Genomic DNA, 24,228 nt, shown 5'->3' with positions numbered 1-24,228 from the left:
ACATTTGTAGTCCGCAGTAAAAATGTGAAGTTTTGACAAATGAAAAACAGCATATTCGAAACATTATGAATCATAATGTAAATCAATCTCAAATAGACTATTGAGTTCGATTAGGAGCATCAGTTGATTGCATTTGGTTTATCCTACACAACAGCTTTAGGATATCCTTCATATTTGCTTATTCTATAGAGCAACTCTATATGATGTAAACAGTAGCTTTATATATTTGCTTGAATTTTTGCATTTCTCTACTTCCATTTTGACGCCTAAGGCCTCTGCGATATATGTCAAATCCACAACACAACAACTGCAACAATCTAGGATAGTGTAGGGTTACCTCTCCTAACCCAACTGGGAAAGGGACTTCTTCTAAATGTCTTCATCAATCTGAGCCACAGAATCAGCCTCTGATGAACTAGTTGAGAGGAAAAGCTGCCATAGTTGTTGAGCAGTATCATTGCACGTTGAAAGCCCTAAGGCTCACCCTTCTTCACCCTTGCAATAATAGGTTAACGTTCACTTGTTAGGAAGGAACTGATATGTCATAGGATGCACATCACAAATTCAGTCAGCCTCCACATAGACCAGAATGCGCTTTTGAAAGAGTCTACCACAACGGTACGACTGCTGTTTAATACCTAGAAAAGACTCCAAGCCAAATATTTCGTCCCCGGGCTTCGGAGATTCCCCAAGTCCACGGACTTCTTGCCGTCCTTGAGCAACAATTTGGATTATTACGGCAATAATAGCTGTTTGGCTCCAATTTTGCTGCAGCTGGTCAACAGTCTCTTTTCTGCGCGGGCGTGCCAGCACCGTTCGGGTGCGGTCGTCGGGGGTGTCCCTTGACCTGACTTCTTTTCAAGCGATTGTAGACGAGGAGAGCACCAACCTCGTCGTGGGATTCTTTCTGCCTCGTGGTGAGGACTTTGCTGAAGTTTCTTCTTGTTAACACAATCGATACTCAATATTGCAGATTGAGCAGAGCGACATCACCAGGAAATGTTGAGATCTTGCTAAAGCGTGACTTTAGCTTGGCTGGGTTGCTAGGGCGTTACCCTTGCTTGGCTGGTTCTGTAACCGTTGTGGTCGCGGCACTACCGTCGGCTCCCGATGAGACTAGGACCGAAGCACGTTGACAGAGGGTTTGGTGGCACTGAAAGTCGGCTTCTGAGAAGACTAGGACTAGGAGTGTGATCACCGGTAAGAGAAAGAGAATGAGAGGAGTTGCTCTTAGAGAGGTTGCTCTAGAGAGAACTTAGATCATCTTAGAGATGTTTTGATGTTGTGTTGTGAATGTATGTTTTAGAATGAGAGGAGAATGTGTTTATATAGGGAAGAAAAAGAAGAGTGAAATGATGAGTGGAAGAAAAATAATGAAAGTAGATCTAAGTTCACTTGTAAAATATGGAAAAGATAGAGAAAAGATGAAATGAAAGCAAAGCATGAAGGTGCAGCAACATGGAAGTGGTGATGATCTATTAAAGAGATTGTAGAAGAAAAATATATCCAAGGAAAAAGAGAAAAGCATCTAGCTTTCTTCATGTGGGTAGGAAACATGAACATGTGAATATTGAGCTGGTTTTAGGTCAGTTTCTGCCCCTTTATTCCTTCAATTATTTCTCCAACAATACTTCATTATATGCCTTCGACTTCTTCATATGAAATGTTCCACTATGAGTGTAGATCATCCTGACAAATTTTCAGATTTTTATTCCATGTGGTTGGGCCGAAAATGCTGCTGGACCTCTTACAAGTCCAGTTTTCCAGTTTTGCTTCTGTAGAAAATTGGGCTGATTGTTTGAAGGCCTTCCACTCAAAAAAATCTCTTGCACTCTTCATAAGAAATGATCCTTGGGCTGTCTAGAATGGATCTGGAACGTTTCAGCACATTTCGATTTCATTTGGTTAGTCTGTCACCCCTCCTTCCTTGTCTAGCTCTGTTTTTCCTAGCCGAAGTAGGAAAATGTGCTAAAGTTGACTTTTCATATTTCCATAGTAGGCTTTATTTAGCCTCTAAATATATATTTCGAGCTTGTCGACAATATATAGCTTGAGCCACTGACATTGGCTCAATTTCTCCAACACATGCCTTGTCAGGCCAAAATGTTCATTTTGGGTCCAAACATTGCCCCCCAGACCTCGAAGTCAAAGGTCTTCGTCTTGACTGAAGAGGTCTTGAATCAGCACTACTCTTATAATGTCGTTGCTCCAAAGCCACTTGTATTGGCTTGGCTAAAATTACTTGAACAGTAGCCTCTCTCCCTCTTAATTATACATAGTATACATATATTAATCGCCAGTCTTCCTTCACGAACCATCCTTTGCGAGACCATGTAATTAAAACCACTTCGCTGCCAACAATTCGCAACCCAGCTTTCGCCACAATTATTGGCAAAAATATTGATTTGACCTCCTCCACTGCTAATACCATACTAGACATATTAAATGCCTCTTGTATATGTGCCCAGACCAATACCAATGGCCTCTTAAGTATATTAGCAAGTTTCAGCCACTATTAGGCAAGAACACAATTTTTTGCATCCTCCGCGACACACAAATTTGAAACTCTTTTTGTATTTTTGTATTTTTTTTTTTTTTTAAATTTTAATAAGACATTGTGAATCAAGGTTTAGACATGCGGCCCAAGTATAGTCGTCTAGACACAAATTTTCTTTCAAATCATTTGGGCAACCTTACTGAAATGGCCAGGTGGGGGAGGGCGAACAAGAGAGGCAGAATCCATTTTGGCATGAGCTACTCCCACATAGTGGTTTAGGCCCATTTGCACGCACTTCTGGATTCAAGAACCTGTCATGAACGTTGTCCCCTTTCTAGACACCATTTCACATAGGCTATACTTACTAAGATGAGAAAGGTCATAAGTGTGAAGACAGTTCAACAAGTGTTAATAAAAGTCGCCCTTAACCTTAAGGGACCTGAACTAGGCACCAATAAGGAGTTTAGGCCAATATTAACAAAAGAGACTTCACCTATTCCGTTATGATTCACAACCCCTTACCAAATTCAATTTTTTTTTTTTTAATGAAAAGAAAACTAGAAACGAAAAAATTAACAGAAAATTAAAAGCAAAGAAAGAAAGAAGCTAGCAGCACCATGTTTGGCTAACCTCTAGAAGACCACGGGGGAGGCCATCTATGCTTCATTCCAAGCTCCGATGTATCAAAATTGGTAGGGTAAAAATCCCTCCTGTGAGAGCTTGTAGGAAAAGAACAAAGATACTTCTCGTTGAAGAATTTGGAGGAATTTGGCTCGTGAGAGGAGTCATCTTGCCCCCCAAGTATCTTTGTTGGTTGACGAGGCATGATCTTCAATTGTAATTTGGGAGATGACGGTGTCCCAAGATCGGCTTTGTCGCCAACTTCTCTTGATCAAAGGGATGATCATGGGTCATATCTTGCCCCCTATGCATCTGATCAGTAGCCACGTATTTGGCTTGATCAGTGGAGAAATCAGATATTTGTTCAGAGACAATTGTATTGTCAGAAGAACAATCTTGTTGATGACCTTTTCCATGCACAACCTCTGTGTAAGGCTGTGACTCACCAGTGAGACCCTTAGGTTGATTGCCACCTATAGGCAAGTTAGTCTCAGAAACAACCTATTCGCGAGCAGGTTTTTGACGTCCCAATTCGCCTTGCTGCGAATTAGCCAAGCTGGAACCTTCCTTGCGTAAGGTTGTGAACTCAGATGTGATGTTCGCGGCATGTTGAGTGGTCTGTTTGTCGCTGCTCAAGAAAGGCTTATACAATTGTTCTCTAGCTTCTCGAGCGTTCTGCTCAATTTCTTGGTCCCAATCGCGAAACCTCTGCTTTGTTTTTGCGATCAAACTGGTCATGTCCCTGGCTCGCTTTTCTTTATGCCTCTCGACGTTGGCCATGATGATCGACAGCTATTCCTCAATGCTTGCCCCCTCTGGGATGAGAATAGGCATAAACTCATCATTAATGGCAGTATCGCTAGTGGTGGCAACATTGACCATCTATTTACTTTACTTTAGGAATTTCTTTTGGTAAAAATTTTCCTCTGGCATCCCAATGATGGTGAACACAAAAAGACTCTGGTGTAGTCCCACTGGGCATGCCAAAATGTTTGTTTTGAAGCCCGGTGGTTGAATGTCTTCAAGAGAAAAGAAATTCTAACCTTGTCCCACCGGGTGTGCCAAAATGTTTGTCTTGAAGCCCGGTGGTTGAATGTCTTCAAGAAAAGAAAAAAAAATTCTAACCTGGTCCCACTGGGCATGCCAAAATGTTTGGCTCCAATTTTGCTGCAGCTGGTCAACAGTCTCTTTTCTGCGCGGGCGTGCCAGCACCGTTCGGGTGCGGTCGTCGGGGGTGTCCCTTGACCTGACTTCTTTTCAAGCGATTGTAGACGAGGAGAGCACCAACCTCGTCGTGGGATTCTTTCTGCCTCGTGGTGAGGACTTTGCTGAAGTTTCTTCTTGTTAACACAATCGATACTCAATATTGCAGATTGAGCAGAGCGACATCACCGGGAAATGTTGAGATCTTGCTAAAGCGTGACTTTAGCTTGGCTGGGTTGCTAGGGTGTTACCCTTGCTTGGCTGGTTCTGTAACCATTGTGGTCGCGGCACTACCGTCGGCTCCCGAGGAGACTAGGACCGAAGCACGTTGACAAAGGGTTTGGTGGCACTGAAAGTCGGCTTCTGAGAAGACTAGGACTAGGAGTGTGATCACCGGTAAGAGAAAGAGAATGAGAGGAGTTGCTCTTAGAGAGGTTGCTCTAGAGAGAACTTAGATCATCTTAGAGATGTTTTGATGTTGTGTTGTGAATGTGTGTTTTAGAATGAGAGGAGAATGTGTTTATATAGGGAAGAAAAAGAAGAGTGAAATGATGAGTGGAAGAAAAATAATGAAAGTAGATCTAAGTTCACTTGTAAAATATGGAAAAGATAGAGAAAAGATGAAATGAAAGCAAAGCATGAAGGTGCAGCAACATGGAAGTGGTGATGATCTATTAAAGAGATTGTAGAAGAAAAATATATCCAAGGAAAAAGAGAAAAGCATCTAGCTTTCTTCATGTGGGTAGGAAACATGAACATGTGAATATTGAGCTGGTTTTAGGTCAGTTTCTGCCCCTTTATTCCTTCAATTATTTCTCCAACAATACTTCATTATATGCCTTCGACTTCTTCATATGAAATGTTCCACTATGAGTGTAGATCATCCTGAAAAATTTTCAGATTTTTATTCCATGTGGTTGGGCCGAAAATGCTGCTGGACCTCTTACAGGTCCAGTTTTCCAGTTTTGCTTCTGTAGAAAATTGGGCTGATTGTTTGAAGGCCTTCCACTCAAAAAAAGCTCTTGCACTCTTCATAAGAAATGATCCTTGGGCTGTCTAGAATGGATCAGGAAAGTTTCAGCACATTTCGATTTAATTTGGTTAGTCTGCCACCCCTCCTTCCTTGTCTAGCTCTGTTTTTCCTAGCCGAAGTAGGAAAATGTGGCTAAGTTGACTTTTCATGTTTCCATAGTAGGCTTTATTTAGCCTCTAAATATATATTTCGAGCTTGTCGACAATATATAGCTTGAGCCACTGACATTGGCTCAATTTCTCCAACACATGCCTTGTCAGGCCAAAATGTTCATTTTGGGTCCAAACAATAGCAACCATGAAAATAGATCACCGCACAACCAAGTTCCTAAAAACCCTAACCCTAGCAGAGAGTAGGGAGAGGGAGAGAAAGTTGCAATATGACTCTGAAGAGTAGAGGATTATAAGGATTCCTTAGCTCTTTACTAATCGTAGAAAAGAAAAATATTTAATGTGTATACCATTGTAGTATGAAGAGCACCATAGTGTATTATGAAGAGCTTTTATACACTTTTGATTATTGTATGCAATTATTTATTTATTTATTTATTTATAAAAGATTTAAAATTTAATTAAATTAAGATTCTATGAATTCATCTCTAGTTCTCTACATCCAACCCCTTTTTTTATCGATAAGAAGATTATATCCCAAAAAGTTTGCAGATGATGAAATTTACATATGTAAAGGCATGAAACTAAGGAGGGGACGAGGGTTATTATCATAAATGGTATCTGAACTTATATTTCATCTTATCGATGGTACCTGAACTTCAATTTTGATCATAACCAGTACCCGAACTTTTCGATTTCATTTTAAATGGTACATATCACTAACTTTCGTTAACCTTCCGTTAAAAACTGACATGTGCCTAACATGTGACTTATTTTTCAAGGATAAATATCACTTATTTTCACTTATATTGTGACCATAAAAAAATGAGATTATCAAAAAGAAAAACTTTCAACTTCAATTAAAAATATGAATGACATGAAAAAAAAAATTATGAAAGTTTCGATAAGCTTTGCGTGTTTTATAGTTTGTCTAAAAAAAAAAAATTGTTTTATAGTTTTATGTGAAATGTTTTATATGTATCTATAAAACAAATTAAGTTTTGATGAGATCTTGTTTTTAAATTTTTATTTCATAAGAAGGAAGAGATAACCACTAGGGATAGTGGGGTGGTAGAAGGTCCCAGTCTGAAACCCCCAGGTCTGGCTTTCGAATCTCCATGACTCCATGAGGCCTTGGTGGCCAGCTAATGGGTGCCTAATGCCCAGTGGCGTTCGGAAGGGATTAGTCCAACTCTGCTGGGATACTCCCCGAAGGGTGTGTGTGTTGCTAACTTTTCTAACGCTAAAACTACAAAATATAATTAATCAATAAGGATAATATGGTAAATTGTAAATTAGAAAAAAAATTTAAAAAAAAAAACAGAAAATGTGGTAGTTGTACGGAAAGTTTTTCCATTACCTTTAACTTCTTTCCACACACATAGTGGGTGTGTCCGGCTAGTTTTGATTAAGATATTAATTTATCAGAATATTATTTAGAATTTTTTTTAGTAAACAAAATGATTTAAATGGGTATTTCCGTCAAACAACTCTTGAATATAGGTCATATGCTTTGCACATGTCAATTTTTAATGGAAGATTAACAGAAGTTTTTTTTTTTAACGCGGGGGGTGTCAGTCCATTGAAGTAAAGTAGGAAACATTACAAGAGATGACTCACCCGGACTCCGGGCAACGACAGAAAGAGTCATGAATGAAAAACCTAAGACAAACCTAGACTAATCAAACATAATGAATCCATGAGATGAAGCTCAAGTGCTGTAGAAACATAGTTCGACACTACTAGAATGGTCCCCGACCAAAGACAAGAGACAATTCCAATTTATTCATGTTCCCATCGACTTCCCCTATTCGAGGGCACCCATGGGAGTGCATTCCTCAGACTCAGAACCTTTGCCAGAAGACATGTGAACCTCCCTATCAGTAAGGGTGGGTGTTCCTGCAGCCAAAACCGAGCTGCCTTCACCAGAGGAAGGATTGTCCACTGCCTTAAAACTCCTCTTCCTGCGAGGTTTTGGATCCTCAGAAATCAGCTTCTTAGGTTTCAAACCCACAGGTTTTGGATTATTCTTACGCCCAGGAGGACGTCCCAATTTAACCTTCTTTGCCGGAGAAACTAAGATAACCCCGTGCTTACTCTTCAGGGCCAATTCAGGTTCAAAACCAAGATCAACGGCCTCCACCTGAGGAGCCTGCTCAACTGTCTTCGTACGCTTAGAATATTGCATGAGGGTCGTAGAGGCCGTTCTCTTCTTCCCACTGAGAGATGGGACCACTACAGCAGCTTGCATGGGCGCACTGGCCCCCTGAACCGGAGATGGGAATTTGGCCAGTTGGGCCGCCAGAGGGGAGACAGAGAAACCCTGGAGTGAAGTCGACTTTGCCACGGAAGTAAACAGATTAGGCGCTGTGGACTGAGCCAAAACCTCCGCAAGACTAGGAGCAGCAGACCCCACCAAGCTAGGGTTAGGGTTGGCGCCAACGGAGACCTGCAGTGCTGCCGGAGGGCCACCGCAACCCGACCGCTGATGTTCCATCATACCACAGACCCGGCAAAATCCAACGAGCCTCTCATAGCGGAACCTTACGGTCGCAGATGCCCCAGAGGTGAAATCAAAGGTGGATGGAGGGAAAACCTGTTTCACTGAAGACGACAAAACATGACGGATACGAACCCTAGCCGCCGTGCCCTTACGAATCCCAGCTTTATCCAGATGCACGATCTCCCCTAAGGTAGCGCCAATGAGCGCCACAGCGCCCTCAGTAACTAGGGCCGACGGTAGACCCATAATCTCCACCCATACTGGAAAAGAAGAGATCGGCACTTGCGCCGGATCTTTCAAACCATCGAACTCAGCCATAGCCAGCGCCACTTTCCAAAAAACCACGGCCCTCCCTCAACCGTCCTTTGACGATCCTCTGGGTTTGAAAATTGAAAGACAAATCGGTCCTTGACTGCTCGTGCAGAGAGACGATTTCCAAGCCCCCATAAGGAGGTCATAGTCCCCAAGAAAGCCTTGGGATCAGCCCGACGATTGGCCGTAACGGAGAGCAGTCTCCCCACCAGCCGGACCAAAGGATGTCCGGCCATCTTCAGAGATCGCCAAAGCGGCTGCCAGACGAGCGGTAACGTGATCAACCATGGTGGAAGAGAGGAGGATGCCAAGAGAAGAAGATGCGAAGAAGCCCTAGCCAGAAACCCTAGCAGAGCAAACCCTAGCACCGTAAAACTCTCCAGAAACTATTTAAGATTAACAGAAGTTAGTGATAAGTACTATTTAAAATGAAATCGAAAAGTTCAGATACTGGTTGTGATCAAAATTGAAGTTCAGGTATCATTGATAAGATAGAGGATAAGTTTAAGTACCATTTGTGATAAAAACTCAGAAAAAAAAAATGAAAAGAAAAAGAAAAAAAAATCTCCCACAACACTTTTACAATTAAAACGGGCCAACTGACCCTGCCGGGACTTGAACCCGAAGCCCAATTAAAACCCTAGAATAGCAAAGAAAACCCTAGCAGCTCAACATAAAAGCTTTATATCCGGCCTCCGTTGCTTCATTTCGCACCCGTCTGCTTCCACCCTTCTTCATACTCCGCAGATCCAGAGCATCTCTCTCTCTCTCTCTCAAGTACTCTCTCTCTCTCTCTCTCTCTGTATCTGTATATATCTAGAGAACTCTCTCTCTCTCTCTGTCTCTCTGTTTGATTCTGATTGATATTAACAGTTTCGTAATTCGTGAAAACAGAGATGAAGGTGATCGCTGCTTATTTGCTGGCTGTGTTGGGCGGCAAGACCAGCCCTACTGCCGAAGACATCAAGAGCATCCTTGGCGCTGGTACCCTTTTTTTGCTCTCTTTGCTTCATTTGCTCATTGTGTTGTTAAGCATATACCTTAAATTTGTGTCTATCTGATCGATTAGTGTTGTTGATTTCTAAATTCATGTTCTGTATTCCCTACTGTACCATATTTTGAGACTTTAACAGTAGTGTGTTCTATTAGCGTAGCGTTTTGTACTGAGTTGGATCAATTCACTGAAAACGAATTCACCACCCTGAATTGGGTCTAATTGCTGTTTATGTTAACTTTCGTATACATCTAAATTTTGGGATTAAAATGGTTTTCTTTAGAACTGCTGAGTCTGAGTCTGCCCTTGTTCCTGTGCATTTTAAGGACATATCACCCATAATGCCATTGCTGTTGTAATGAGTACAGTAGTGTTTTCAATTTATCTTTTTCCTCAATTTTTTTTTTGAGTCCTTGCATTTGGTTTTCTGTTCACAATGAATCGAGGGGATAACTATATTGTAACTCAAGATTGTTATGCATATGTTCAGTTAATTGCATAGAATTGTGTCTGTAGAGGGTCGGGTTTTAATGCTCATAGTGCTAACACATTCATCTTTTTCACAGTTGGTGCTGAAGCAGATGATGACAGGCTTCAGTTTCTTCTCAAGGAAGTTCAGGGTAAGGACATAACAGAGCTTATTGCCTCTGGAAGGGAGAAGTTGGCTTCTGTTCCATCTGGTGGTGGAGGTGCTGTTGCAGTGGCTGCCCCTGCTGGTGGCGGTGCTGCTGCTCCTGCTGCAGCTGAGGCAAAGAAGGAAGAAAAGGTTGAGGAGAAAGAGGAGTCTGATGATGTAAGTTATTCTTGGTATTATCTCATTAAGATTTATATTTGCGCATTTTGTGTGATAGCACACGGATTCAAAAATGAGCTAAGTTGTTTGCATTTTGCTGATACAAGGCCCTTACTCATGCTCTAGTTATATGAAATGTGTTCAACAGCTTCCATTATTATGTGAGTTGTATGTGCGATTTTGCTAGAAGAGAACTTACTGCATTTTTTTAGGATCATTGTTCATTCATTAGTCTTGCCATTTGGCTTTGTTTTGGCACACTCTGAATGAGCTGTCTATAAGTCTCAAACTCAGATTGTTTATAATACCCCTCATGTTTTGCAACATCTGGAGTCTCTTCTTATATTCCCTCGTGTTTCTGGTTGCAGGATATGGGCTTCAGTCTGTTTGACTAGGGTGGTTGGAATACTCGCCTACTGGGGAACCATTTTCTTATTCAAGTTAAATAGAGATTTTTGTTCGCTGGAGTGTACTTTTTGGTTATTGTAGAAGATGATGCGGTTATTGTGGATTTGAATGCGCACTTCGCTATCTATATTTCTTCTCAATGAAAACTTACTTATCTCTACTACTTGAAGCTGTTTTCTGTTTATTGCTCTTATAATTGGTGGTTTGTTGTCAAAGCTTATATATGTAGCTTAGAAAGATTATGAAGTTGGAAGTTTGTTTTTGACTTGGAATAACAGTAGGGAGGGCTCGTATCTATTCAGATTCTAGATGGCGTTCTTAGGGCTGCTTCTAGTGAACCCAACAAACAAGTTAGAGAAGGCGTTGATCCAATTCATACCGAACTTCCTTTTTGTGCTTTGGGGAGTTGAAAGAAATCCATATTATGGTCCTTTCTAAATGTCTGGTTTATCTCTGCCTTTCCATCTCCAGCTCTGTTCATCCTTTAGTTCTGAATCGTTTGATCATGGACAACATTCACCTTTTCTATGAAGGGCAGCAGTTGAAAGTTGAAACTGAATGGCTCCTATTAGCCCATTAAATATCTGCCTGCTGGGACACTCCCTTGTTTCCTTCCTCGTCTGCTCAATTCCATCTGTATTTTGCTTACCTTCACGTAAGAAGAGCCCGCTTTGTTTGCTTCCCTTTTTTTTTTTTTTTTTTGTGACACACTTTGCCTCTCATCTACCAAAAGAGGATACAGGAAAGAATAAGTATTATTAATTTAATTTTTTTGGGCAAGTAAAAACTATTTTCATCAATAAGAACTCGGGCAACTCTGGAGACCAAAGTTGGCCTCGTTTGTGAGAACTCTCCCCCTGGAAACATAAAAATTGACTCGGATGCAAAATGTCTGCCGGTGTTCCCCGACAGACCAGGTTCATTCCAAATCTGCAACTCATTGCCGGTAAGTAGATTTGATTCGATTCTGAAACTATGATGTCATGGCCTGTGGAGTTTATGAATTAGTCATTTGAAGGTCAAGTCAATGAAATCGTATGGAGTCTTATAGGGTTTGAGTAGAAAACTCAAATGAAAATGAAAATGTATGTTATATTACTGCTCTTTAATTTGATGGCTTATTTTTTGACAATACTGTATGTAAGACATCTAATTTATTTGATGAAGTCAAAAGAACCTTTTGTTTATCTTTGTTTAGGGTAAATAGATTAATGAGGCCTTTTTTGAGTGTTAACTGCTCCACTTCATGTTAAATGCATTTTCCTTCTTCATATTCATAGATTAATGCGACTGGAAACTGCATGATATATACTGTTTTCAAGCTGTTATTTACTTTCTGTCTGGTTTTGGAGGTATAGAGTTGAGTTGCTTCTGATCGGTGGTGTACTTATCATTGTGTTTCTGCATATCTGTTTTCGAGTCTTGGTCTCTTTGTGTCCGGTAAGAATTTGGAGGATTTTTCACTTGCAATTCAACAATAAGGGCTCTCTCAGGAATATAGATAAGCAAATGAGAGAATATGTTAATTAGTTTATCTGTTTCACCTGAGTTTTGAACCAATTCTCCGACCAATCAAAACTAATTGTAGTACTGGTTTTTTTTGTTATTACCTTTTCTACCGCTTCCTCTGCCATATCTTATAGTCGCATGTCTTAGTGTACCACCAGTAGGGAAACCAATTGCACGTCATAGTGATTGGCTATGATCATAATTTATTTTGAACAATGAAGGGCTTCAACAGGTAATTCTTTATATTGATTCATAACTCTTCATTTATTTAGTGTGTGTTTTAAGAAAAGAAAAATTATGTGCACATCTAAACCCTATCTAAATCCCTTCAGAAGGTCACCAAAGATGATGAAAAACAAGTGCCCCAAAGCGGCCCTAGAAGATCAGGAGATTGCAGCTATGAAAGTTAATATTCCAGATATATGTTCTGTTACAATTTGGCACCACATATGAGATCAATGAAATTTATGTAAGGTTTCTCTCCTTGATTGATAAAATGATTAATCACTGCAGCTATTGGTCTCTGTTATTATACTTTGATAACATTGCAGACTTACACCAGAAATTGTCCCTCTCTCTTTCTGTCTCTCTGTTCAATATTTTCTATCTTTGTTTCTTTCTTTCTGGGCTTTGTGCTCTGAATTTGAGTTTGTTTTCTAATTGGGTCTTTGATTTTTATAGGGGATACCAAGGTTCTTGCCGCAGTTTATGGACCCAAAGCAGGGACAAAGAAGAATGAAAACCCTGAAAAGACTTGCATTGAGTTTATTTGGAAGACTAAAACAGGCCCCAGTGGTGAGTTTCTGCAACTATGTTTGTGCTTTGTGGTCATTTGCATACAATTGCTAAGTTTGCTAACTAAGTTTGGTGGGTTCTGTTATTGCTATCTAAGTTTTCCTACATTCTTTGTGCATGATGTAGGAAAAACAGAAAGAGAATGTTAGATGATATTGAGAAGGACCTTGCAAAGCATCTGTATACTGACTCTCAATCCAAACACTACGACCTCAGTTATTATCCAGGTGCGGTGGTCTTATATCATGCAAAATAATTTATCCCTTTGAATCTTGAACATTGTGATTTCCACTTGAAGTGACTGTAACTGAGGACTTATAGTGAAAAGTCCTTTTCCTTAACACAAATGTTTTGTTCATCTAAATTAGTCCATTCTTTTGAAAATCATTTTTAAAGATTGTAACTTTGATGGGGCAGCTGATGGTATATATGTTGTGAATATATTTTCAAAAAATATAGGAAAAACACAAAATAATTTTCCTTCATCATCTTGGGCTACTGTAGTTTCTCCAACCCATAAGATTATTGATTCTGCATTAGAATATTATGTGTTTTGAAAAAGGAAATGATGAAGGAAAGCCCACATTACACTGATGGGGTTCAGTCTTCTCTCTTGGAGCGTGGTGATTCTTCACATATTTTTGAACCTGATCAGTCTGATCTTTCCCAAGATGAAGAAGACAACTCGAGCAAAACCCTATCCCAAGATGAAGAGTTGCATGTAAGTAAGCTTACATCTTTCTGATCAGTATAACAAATGCTTATCGTTTTATAAATTTTTATTATCTGCTATAACAGAATACTTTGTGATGGACATGATAAAACAACAGATATTAGGAGAGAATCACTATAAGCCTGACTGATGATAATAAATTTGAAAAATAGGAGCAGGGGAGTGGAATCACCTTGATGATTCTCCCTTTTCCTTTTTTACATTATATACATCAGTTCTAGCCCTTTCCTAATTAATGGTGATAGTCTTGGTAGTGGTATTAAATCTGTAAAAGATGATGTAGAATGTGGTGATGATGATGGTAATGATCTTAAGGGTACTGATATTGATACTGTAAAAGATGGTATAGAATATGTTGATGGTAACAGTGATGATTATAGGGGTAGGCAGAGATATACATTTGATCAAATATCTGTTTTTCTCAAGAATATTAGTGATAGATATATTGTTAGACCTGTGTGTGCAGTTTTTGGTAATAGGCAACTTGTGGATTTGTTCAAATTGTTCTGTATTGTGAGACATAAAGGTTGGTATGATTCAGTTTCGAACAAGAGGCTGTGGTGTTTTGTGTCCAAAGAATTGGACTTGGATGGTTATGACTGTTTTGTCCACCGCATAATTGTATGTTAATATGCTTTGTCGTCTGACCAGTTTCTGATCATTTTATATATATATAGGACCTTAGGAAATGGGGAGACTGAAAGTCATGGAGCTTATTTAGATGGTAGTCCTGATCCCCTGCTCAATGAAAGTCAATGCTCATTTGGTCACTCACCGTCCGATTTTCAATCGGACGGTTGACAAGTAAGTGACTAAATGAGTGCTTATCTGTCAACCGTCCGATTTTCAATCGGACGGTGAGTGACCAAATGAGCATTGACTTTCATTGAGCAGGGGATCAGGCCTGTTGTTATTGGATAGGACAGAGCAGAAAGGACAATGGTGATGGACTGGTTCATTTGGAATCTGACCAAAATGGGAAGATTAAATATAGTTTACCAGATGCCAAAGATGCATCTATAATGCATTCAGGTACTGGAACTTGCAATAGTAATGACGATGACAATGCTTGTAATGATAAGCAAAATAATACTATGATCTGAGTAGCTTTCTTTGCAATTTTTTTTTTATTTTTTTAATTTAATTTTATTATTATTATTATTTTTTAGTACTGAATTGAATAGAATGTTTGCTAATGTATAATACATTATTTAGAGAAAATTGTATATATCGGTTTCAGACAATTGCTCCAAGAAATGCTATGTCAATTTCTTTTCAGTTTCTTCAGGGCTAATTGCCTTTTTGGGTTTTCTTTGCAGCTCAAAACTTGAAGGAAGGCCACCAAGTTGCAGGCTCTCGCACAAAGTATGTTGTTCACAGTGACTAATGAGTATATTTTGTCACTAATTGATTTCATTCTTTCAATTTTGTAATTAGCCGATTTCATATTGTGATTTAGCTGCTAACATTTGGACAATTTATATGAAGGGTAATGATTAGTCACGAAGTTCGTTCGAGGACAATGATGTACTAGAGCGTGCTATTGATGAAGAGCAAGTCTTCAGTAACGATGGCAGAAATTTTATAGGATCATGCCTTCCCTGACTTCATATAAATTGAGCTATTAATTACTAAACAATAGAGCTATTATTTTTACTTCAGCTATATACAAAAACAATGTCATTCTAACGTTTTCTTCCTGCTGTACATTTCGAATGTCATTCTATCCTCCTTTTGGTTTGAAATTCAATTGTGTTCTGCTGCTATCTGCTTCTATTTGATTTGATTTTTTTTTTTTTTTTTGTTGCTGGTGTCTTTGAAAAGGAACAACTTTTGTTGATAGCTTAAAAAGTGATAGTTAATGTGGACAAGAGGTCCAGAGCAGAATAGAACAACAGATAACAGAGAAAAGCTAAGCTTATGTGAAATGCTTTTAGTGATTGAGATTTATGGTTAGAATTGTTAAGGTTATGGTTTTATTAATAGGTTATGACTGTTTTGTCCACTGCATAATTGTATGTTAATATGCTTTGTCCTCTGACCAGTTTCTGATCATTTTATATGCCCATATGTACGTTCTTACATTATATGTAGTCTTACATAAAGCGCGAGAGTGACAGTCAGGTGTCAAAACGGAGTTCAGCGTGCTTTTGAGGTTAAAAAAAATGCCCGATTTTGGTTCAAACAGGGGAATGTGTTATTTAACTTCGATTTTGGTTTGGATTGCATGTAATAATATAAAGAATGAAAATAGGCTTAAAAAAGTAATGATATGGATTATTTTCTATGCCATTTAATCTCTTTTAATTTCAAAGTTTTCATGATTTGAAGAATGCAATTAGTATCAGGATCAGAAGCATATTGGTTATGATCTTAAAGAGCAAAAAAAAATTGGTGGAAAAATTGGAGAAATTGCAATCCTTTCTTGCTAGCGCTGATGATTCCAAAAATTGGTGGGTTTTACATAGGCCTTATGCTACACAGGCTGATGTCTGGATCATAGGTGTGATTGCATACATTCAGTTGTGTAACAGCCATCTATTTTGGCCTTCAACTGAGTTTGGCATTGTATTAGGTAACATGCATTCCCCGAGATTTGAAATGATGTGTTATGAATATATAATTTTGAAATCTGGCTAAAGTTCCAGATTCTAAATCTGGCTAAAGTACCAGATTTTGCATCATGTAAAACAATGTTTAATGTATATGTATAACGCACTTATATAGTGTAACTAATGTTTGTAAATTCAATACCGTTGAATTGTATATCTTGATATAACCGCAGTATCGCGCAAACTATCTTGCTAGTTATATAACAATTTGTCAAGTACTTGAAAATGAGTTGAGAAAAACTGAGTGGTGTAACTGGGCCACTAGGGCATTACTATGAACAGTAACAGACAAGAAATGACAGCTCTTATATATTTGTTATTCCTTCGTTTTAGCTTCTTCAAGAAACCCTAATTTTTTTCACCAAAAAAAAAAAGAAACCCTAATTTTTCACTCGCATTTGCAATCTTGGCAATCAACACTTTCAAAGTGCCAAGGGTGCAAATAACATCTAAAATGTTTTGTACAATGATATAACTTCATTTTTCACTTCAGTAATTAGAGGGTTGAGTACATCAATATCAAAATTTATGAGGCCGTAGCCAAGATGTTATCTTGTCCGTAGGTAATAACATCAGAACAAGTCAAGGGAAAGCTTAGGTACTAGAACAGTATTTTAGTTTTACGTCCACGTCATTGTTATTATTATTATTATTATTTTGTTTCCCCACCCCCGGGGGAAGTCAAGAATTAGAGTCTAGGTGTAAGAAAAAAGTACGCTCGACTTTTTTTATTTTTATTAAATTTGTCATCCATACTTCATTCCGGTAGAAGGAAAGTTACAAGCCCCTAGTATAAAGCCAAAAGACCTACTTTTAACTCAGTCAGATCATCTGATTCGAGCACACACTCTAAACTCTAAAAACGAAAAACGGAGCTAAACTCTCCAGAACACCAATGAGGCTGCAGGTAATCATAAACCTGCAGCGGGCCACAACATTGTTCAAACGAACGTCGGCATACCAACTGAGTTGTGGCTCAGACCTAAAAAGGAAGAATGTGCACCACTAATTTCTGCCTCGTTAGCTAGTGAATACATGTGATAAATTCTATTTTAAATTCTATTTTTAAAATCGACATCACAGTTTCTGGGCATATATTGGTTTCTTTGATTACAATTTCTGGGCATATATTGGTTTCATTGATTACAATTTTTGTTAACAGGATGGTTTTGTTTTTGGGACTGTTCATTCTGGCTTTGGCTTCAATGGGGATGAGGTCCAGGAAATCGGTCCTAACTTGTATTTTTCTGGGCTTTGTGATCCTGCTGTACTCGAGGAAATTAAAGGTAAAGCTGAAATATCAGATATATTGCACAAAATCTTGAGATAAAACGTGTTCTGTTTATTTGCTATGACTCATTATTTTGGTTATATAGACTAGGTCAAAATGATGGAACATGTTCTGGTTATATGCGACTCTTTATTTTTGTTATATAGACTAGGTCACAAAATGATAGAACATGGTCTGTTTATTTGCTATGACTCATTATTTTGGTTATATAGGCTAGGTCAAAATGATGGCACATGTTCTGTTTATATGCTATGACTCATTATTTTGGTTATATAGATTAGGTCAATATGATGGCACATGTTCTGTTTATATGCTATGACTCATTATTTTGGTTATATAGACTAGGTCACAAAATGATGGAACATGTTTTGTTGGTTTAACCATGTTTACATTTCTCTTAGGTCTTGCCACAGAGATGTTGTCCATGCAATTCGGAGCCTCTGTTGTGTCAGCAGTAGAGACTCTTGGTGCATTGCTTGGAAGCTGCCACTCCTCATTTTTAGTTGGTGGGATTGATTTTTCGGGTACCCATTTGCTAGCTTTGGGTGGAGGGAGCAAAGTTGGAACTGCAAAACCATACAACTACACAACTATCGGTCTTGGGGCAGAAACAGCTCTTGCAGTTCTCATTGCACGATTCCTGCCCGGGATGAGTGTAAGTGCATTTTTGTGTTTCTGCTCCAAGTTTTTTTGTTTTGTTTCTCATATGTTGAAATTTGTTTTGTAGGTTAAAGATGCGAAGAGTGCTGTGATGCAGGCCCTTTTTCGTGTGATAGTCGAATCCAACGACTCCACACTGAATGGGTCTGTCTTCATTATTGGTTTAGACTCACTTGTTCTTAGTTTGAACTGTGTTTTTAGACATGGTCGTGGTGACAGCTCCAAAGGTGACTGATCTAACATTATTTTTGTTTTTTATCTTTTGATTTGCCCAATTTTTTTCCTAATTCTATTATTTTGTTGTAGAGTTTTTTTTCCTTAGTGACATTCCTGGAGAGGGCACAGCTGCTACTGATGCTGCTGGTTCTGATGCGACACAAGAGGAAGGAAAGGTTTAATTGAAGAACTGGCCTGATAGTTATGCTGGGGAGACTTGTCGAGAGATGCTCAACAGTTCCTGTGTAATTGAAGAACTGGCCTGATAGTTATGCCGGATGGTCTTGGATGTTTTAGAATTTGCTTGTGTCTTAAATCTTAAGTTTATATCTTCCCCTAGAACTGCTTCCTGAGTTTTTTTTTTTGTAATTCTATTCTCTTGTCTGCATCTCCTTTGATTTCATTTGTGTTTGTTCTAAACCTTAAAACATTTTTAAGGTTCAGTTCTCCACCTCTGAACATGGAAGTATTTGATAAAATGTCCCTACGTTTTTAGCAGATGCTCGGTCTCAACTTCAATATGGTTTTCAATTCTTCTGTCGTTTTTAGTAGATACTTCCGGTCTTGGCGTCTACAAGGTTTTCAATTGTTTTCCGCACACACTCGTTCTTAACTTCTACAGGGTTTTCATTTTTGTGTCGTTTTCAGTAAGTTTTCAATTGTGTGTCGTTTTCAGCAGGCAGATACTCTCGATCTTCTACTCTTAACATGGCTTTTTCAATTCTTGTGTGTGGATTGCTCTACACCTTATTTTAGTGGTTTTCAAGGTTTTGGCGTCTACAAGGTTTTCAATTGTTTTCTGCACGCACTCGGTCTTAACTTCTAAAGGGTTTTCATTTTTGTGTCATTTTCAGCAAGTTTTCAATTGTGTGTCGTTTTCAGCAGGCCGATACTCTCGGTCTTCTACTCTTGACATGGATTTTTCAATTCGTGTGTGTGGATTGCTCTACACCTTATTTTAGTGGTTTTCAAGGTTTTGGCGTCTACAAGTTTTTCAATTGTTTTCCGCACACACTCGGTCTTAACTTCTAAAGGGTTTTCATTTTTGTGTCGTTTTCAGCAAGTTTTCAATTGTGTGTCGTTTTCAGCAGGCCGATACTCTCGGTCTTCTACCCTTAACATGGCTTTTTCAATTCTTCTGTGTGGATTGCTCCACACATTATTTTAGTGGTTTGAGATGATGTGCTGGGAGTGATTATATATACCCTTGTGTGGCCCTCCTATGAGCTATAAGGAGAATTAGCGTAGGAGTGACTGCTTTCTGGGACTCGCTTCCATCTACCACCCGCTTGCTTCCCTCGTGTGCCCAGTTTGATCTATATTTGTCTCGTAAACCTTAGTTTTTCATTTTAATCAGGCGAGAAGGGCCTTGTTATTTGTTCTTTTCTTCCTTTAATCAAGGAAACATTATCACTTTGACACTTGATTATGATTCTTTCGGCACGTTGTCATATCTTAAAAAATGGAAAAAAAATAAATGATAAGGGATGGTCAGATTATTGTGGGGCAAATGTGAGTTTAGTTCCCGATCCTTTTTGTTAATTACGATCATTCCTGGACTTCTCGAATGCATTCTCCGTGTCCAATTATCGAAAATCCATCAGGAGCTTAGGAGTCGATCACATTATATTGGAAATGGGTATAGGCTTAACAATCTGACAGTGCTGACCAAAAATCCTAAAAAAAAATCTTTGTTGAATTGTGAAAATGAAAATGAAGAAATCAACATAAAACTTACAATTGGCTCATGCTCGATGCCGTAGCGGATTCTAAGATATAAATTAGGGTGGGCTAATTTTAGCAGGCATATTTTTTGTGTGAACAACACTCCCAAAAAAGGCACTGAAAATCAAATAAGAAAAAATATAATCTTCTTTTTTAAATGGAAAAATTCTTTTAAAGAAACACTTAACGGAAGTGTAGAACTATATAACAAATTTTTTTTTTTTTTTATCAAGATATAACAAAATATTTTAGAATTTCTTTTTAAAGAAATGCTAATAAAAAAAGTGAAAAATTGGCAAAACAATGAAAGAAAATATTGTAACCAAAGAAGGAAGGTGAAGAAAATGGGAAGAAGAAGAAAAAAAAAACAGACAATGAAGGTAGTGTAACTTAACCAAAGAAGAAAGGATGGTGAAGTGTGTGGTTTGCAGTTTTGTACCAAAGGTTAAAAAAAGAAGAAAATGGGGAAAAAGGATAAAAAGAACCAAGTTCGCTCCTAAGAAGATTCGAACCATAAATAGGGAGGAAAAAGACTCAGCTGGTCTGCCAACTGCATCAAAGTCGCTATCCATGCGTCTCTTTTAAATAACACTAGAATAATTTGGGGTGGGCTATAGCCCTGACTTTTTAATTTTTATATGTTGCACCATAACATTTTCAGTTCTTACTAATTTACCCCCTTACTATCAATTTCTCATTAATTTATTCGTAATTTCATCCAAATTTATAATAAAACTCAACTAACATGTTTTTTTTGTTTTGTTTAAAGAGGATCAAAGGGTTTTACTCCTGCCCCCATGGTGACTCGAACCCATGACTTCGTACATAGGTAGTGCGTGCTCTAACCACTGAGCTAACACCGCTTCGTCATGCTTATCACATGAAATTATTTTCATAATTTACACCATAACACAGTAACTTTTGTACTTTTACATCATTCATAAAATATTTAGAAACATGTCTAGGTAACTCATTAGGAATAAAAAAATTAACATCAAAATGCATTGATGTATGTAGCATGTGAGTTGAATTTGACTACAAATTTGGACGAAATTGCAGAAAACTTGACCTCAAATTGACGAGAGAGGGTAAATTGGCAGAAATTGAAAAAGGGAGGGTGCAAGTGATCAAAATTGAAAAGTTAAGGGGTAAAAATTGACAGAAATGGAAAAAGTTGGGGGTTAATTTGACTCTTTTTGCCTAATTCAATACATGTGGTTGATATCCATTTAATCTCTCAGTCTCTTAAATGAGTAAGACTGGATACTGGGATCCACATTAGTGGGTATCTAATGCGCTGTATGGGGGATCCCTCACAATCCCTTTGTCGGACACTTTTTTTTTTTTTTTGAGAAACAAATAAGTGCAAAACCCAGAACCACATTAACTTAATATCAATAACAAAGCAAAACTTCAATGGGAGTCCGACATCTCTTCATAAAGAAACCGAATATAGATCTTTAGCAAAATATATGCAAAAGCTACATATTAGTTTAGGAGTCTCATAATCAACTGCGTGACACAAACAGTTGCGCCCAGACAAGAACGGTAGGCTTAGAGCCTTCTTCCGCTTCTGCCACCCTTTCTACGGGTGCTATGGATAATTTCCCAATGAGGGTATTTAGGACATATATTTCATTGCGTAGTGGGTAGTTGTTAAGGATAACAGCTTCTACGTTTTATTTTTATTTTTACTTATTTTATTTTTTGACAGTTTTATCCTTAGAAAAATACTAAATTTGAAAAATTAGTAGTGTGTTTGGAGGGACATTATAGGAAAACTAAATTTTGCTGAAGCCCTTTAACACTAAACTATGGCCTCCATTTATAGTAGTAGAGATTTGATAGCTTAGGAAGATGGTCTGTAAATCCTTGTTAATAAGAAAATTTTAGATGAATTCTTCTCGTAATCCTTGTACAGTAGGGACTTCTTCTCCTTGTCCTAATCCTTGTATAATAGGATCTTCTTTTCCAAAAAAAAAATAATAATAATAAATCTCCTAATCCTAGTTGATCTTGGGGTTATAGTTGCAGTATATATAGTGCATGCAATTCATAATCTCTGTGAAGAATACAAGCAGTTGTCCAAGCATTCGTCCACCGAGAAGCATATATTATTTTGTGAGCAGAGTACAGACTAAAGAACCGCTGAATCGAGATTTGCTGAGATCCATATATTTCTCTACAAGGAGACCCGCAGTTGGTATGACTATCAAGGATGCGTTAATAGTAGAGCCACCATGCCTGATCTGAAATTCTTGAGGATCCCTTTCTCATGTCCAGACCACGGACGAATGCATACAGCATTTATAAGCAGCCATCTTTCGAGAATGGGTGTCCCGCAGGAAGAGCACCCCATTATTCTCGATAAACTATTTAAAGAGGCCGTCCCCGGGAGGCGGAGTATTGTTCGACTGGCCGATATCACTACACACTTATTGGGTTGTTTTGATGATCATGATCGCATCGATAAAATTATAAGAGCGTCCTCGTGTTGATTTGAGATGGGGATATCCTAGGTTTAATGAACTGTTCGGGGAAACATTTGAATTCAGTGATGTTGATTGTCACCCGACCACCAACACTGATTGGGCTACGCGTCCATTGGAGGCATTTGAAACTTAGTGGGTGAGATCTGTTCCTGCCACTAACACTGATTGGGCTATGCGTCCATTGGAGTTATTTGAAATTCGGGGGGTGAGATCTGTTCCCGCCACTGACACTGATTGGCTAGACTGGAAATTGATAGGCTTATGTTGGAGTCATTTGAAACTCAGAGGGTGAGATTTGTTCCTACATCTAGATCAGCAATAGAGAGTTTGAAGAGAGTGAGGCTTAATCAAGGTATTATCCAACAGAATCCAACATGCAGTATATGTAGGCATGAGTTTGTCAAAGCTGATGTTGATCAACTGATCCTTGCTTTGCCTTGTGCACACAATTATCATGCACATTGCATTATCCAGTGGCTGCAGATTAATCACTTGTGCCCCTTGTGTCGACACCCCTTGCCAACCGTGTAAGAGGCCAAAATGAGTAGAAAATAAGGATTCGATGTGTCTGTTATGCTTCGATAATCTATTAATCTCCAAAAAATTAAGGAGGTATATATGGAGGTACAAGTGTAATCCCAATAGGAAAATATGTCCTACAATTATACAGGATACTTAATCTACACATACAAGGAAAGTAAATATTTACAGAATATTCTACACTCCCCCTCAAGTTGGTGCATAGATGTCGATCATGCCCAACTTGCCAATTGAGTTGTCAAACACTTTCCTTTACACTCCTTTCGTAAGAACATCTGCTAACTGATCTTCTGTATACACGAAGGGGAAACAAATGATTTTTCTATCCAGGTTTTCCTTAATAAAGTGTTGATCTACCTCCACATGCTTTGTCTGGTCATGCTGAACAGGATTATAAGCAATTTCAATAGCAGATGTGCTATCACAATGCAAGTCCATAGGTTTCTCATGTTTAAAACCCAATTCTTTCAACACATTATGAATCCACAACATCTCACAAACTCCATGTACCATACCTCGAAGCTCAGCTTCAGCACTCGACCTAGCAACAACCTTCTGTTTCTTACTGCGCCAAGTCACAAGGTTTCCTCCAACAAATGTAAAATACCCAGATATAGACCGTCTGTCAGTTTTATCACCAGCCCAGTCTGCATCCGTGTACCCATAACTTCCAACTCGCCCTTCTTTTCGAACAATAAACCTCTTCCAGGTGCCATTTTAAGATATCTCAGAATATGGTACACTGCATTCATACACTGGGACAATGCATAAATTGACTAACCACACTCACAGCATAAGCAATATCAGGTCTAGTATGAGAAAGATAAATAAGCCTCCCTACTAAACGTTGGCACCTCCCTTTATCAGTTGGAACCTAATCTGGATAGATAGCGAGGTTGTGGTTCATCTCGATCGGTGTCTCAATAAGTCCGCAATCCAACATTCCAGTCTCAGCTAATAAGTCAAGTACATACTTACGTTGGGATAAAGAAATCCTCTTCGACCTTGCAACTTCAATTCCAAGAAAGTACTTCAATTGCCAAGGTCCTTCATCTCAAACTCCTTAGAAAGATACTTATGTAGAGCCTCCATCTCTTTTAGATCATCCCCTGTAACAATCATATCATCAACATATACTATCAGAGTGGTAATCTTACCCTGACTACGCTTGATGAACAAGG

At 38.6% G+C, this 24,228-nt stretch overlaps 2 protein-coding genes and 2 long non-coding RNA genes across 5 annotated transcripts; all 4 read left to right on the top strand.

The window, feature by feature from the left end:
- The first annotated feature begins 8,899 nt into the window (after positions 1-8,899).
- On the top strand, positions 8,900-10,637 carry LOC133723465 (large ribosomal subunit protein P2y-like). The gene is made up of 4 exons (XM_062150288.1): positions 8,900-9,056; positions 9,174-9,263; positions 9,840-10,066; positions 10,435-10,637. The coding sequence occupies exons 2-4, from the start codon at positions 9,176-9,178 to the stop codon at positions 10,459-10,461; spliced, it is 342 nt and encodes a 113-aa protein (XP_062006272.1). The 5' UTR covers positions 8,900-9,056; positions 9,174-9,175; the 3' UTR covers positions 10,462-10,637.
- An 806-nt stretch (positions 10,638-11,443) lies between these two features.
- LOC133723466 (uncharacterized) lies at positions 11,444-13,303 on the top strand. Of its 2 annotated transcripts, XR_009853056.1 has the most exons (4): positions 11,444-12,215; positions 12,316-12,452; positions 12,665-12,778; positions 12,905-13,303. It is a non-coding gene; the product is annotated as an uncharacterized LOC133723466 (long non-coding RNA). The 2 variants fall into 2 exon arrangements; XR_009853055.1 differs by having other exon boundaries at positions 11,446-12,452.
- A 1,094-nt stretch (positions 13,304-14,397) lies between these two features.
- Positions 14,398-15,218, top strand: LOC133723467 (uncharacterized). The gene is made up of 3 exons (XR_009853057.1): positions 14,398-14,543; positions 14,831-14,876; positions 15,000-15,218. It is a non-coding gene; the product is annotated as an uncharacterized LOC133723467 (long non-coding RNA).
- Positions 15,219-17,018: 1,800 nt separating this feature from the next.
- Positions 17,019-19,646, top strand: LOC133722910 (uncharacterized). The gene is made up of 5 exons (XM_062149763.1): positions 17,019-17,030; positions 17,286-17,409; positions 17,816-18,069; positions 18,142-18,301; positions 18,381-19,646. The coding sequence occupies exons 1-5, from the start codon at positions 17,019-17,021 to the stop codon at positions 18,470-18,472; spliced, it is 642 nt and encodes a 213-aa protein (XP_062005747.1). The 3' UTR covers positions 18,473-19,646.
- Positions 19,647-24,228: the final 4,582 nt, after the last annotated feature.

This window comes from Rosa rugosa, chromosome 7 (genome assembly GCF_958449725.1).
Source record: "Rosa rugosa chromosome 7, drRosRugo1.1, whole genome shotgun sequence".
Classification (NCBI taxonomy): Eukaryota; Viridiplantae; Streptophyta; class Magnoliopsida; order Rosales; family Rosaceae; genus Rosa; species Rosa rugosa.
The sequence above is the reverse complement of the archived record's forward strand: the minus strand, read 5'-3'. Positions and strand labels throughout refer to the sequence as shown.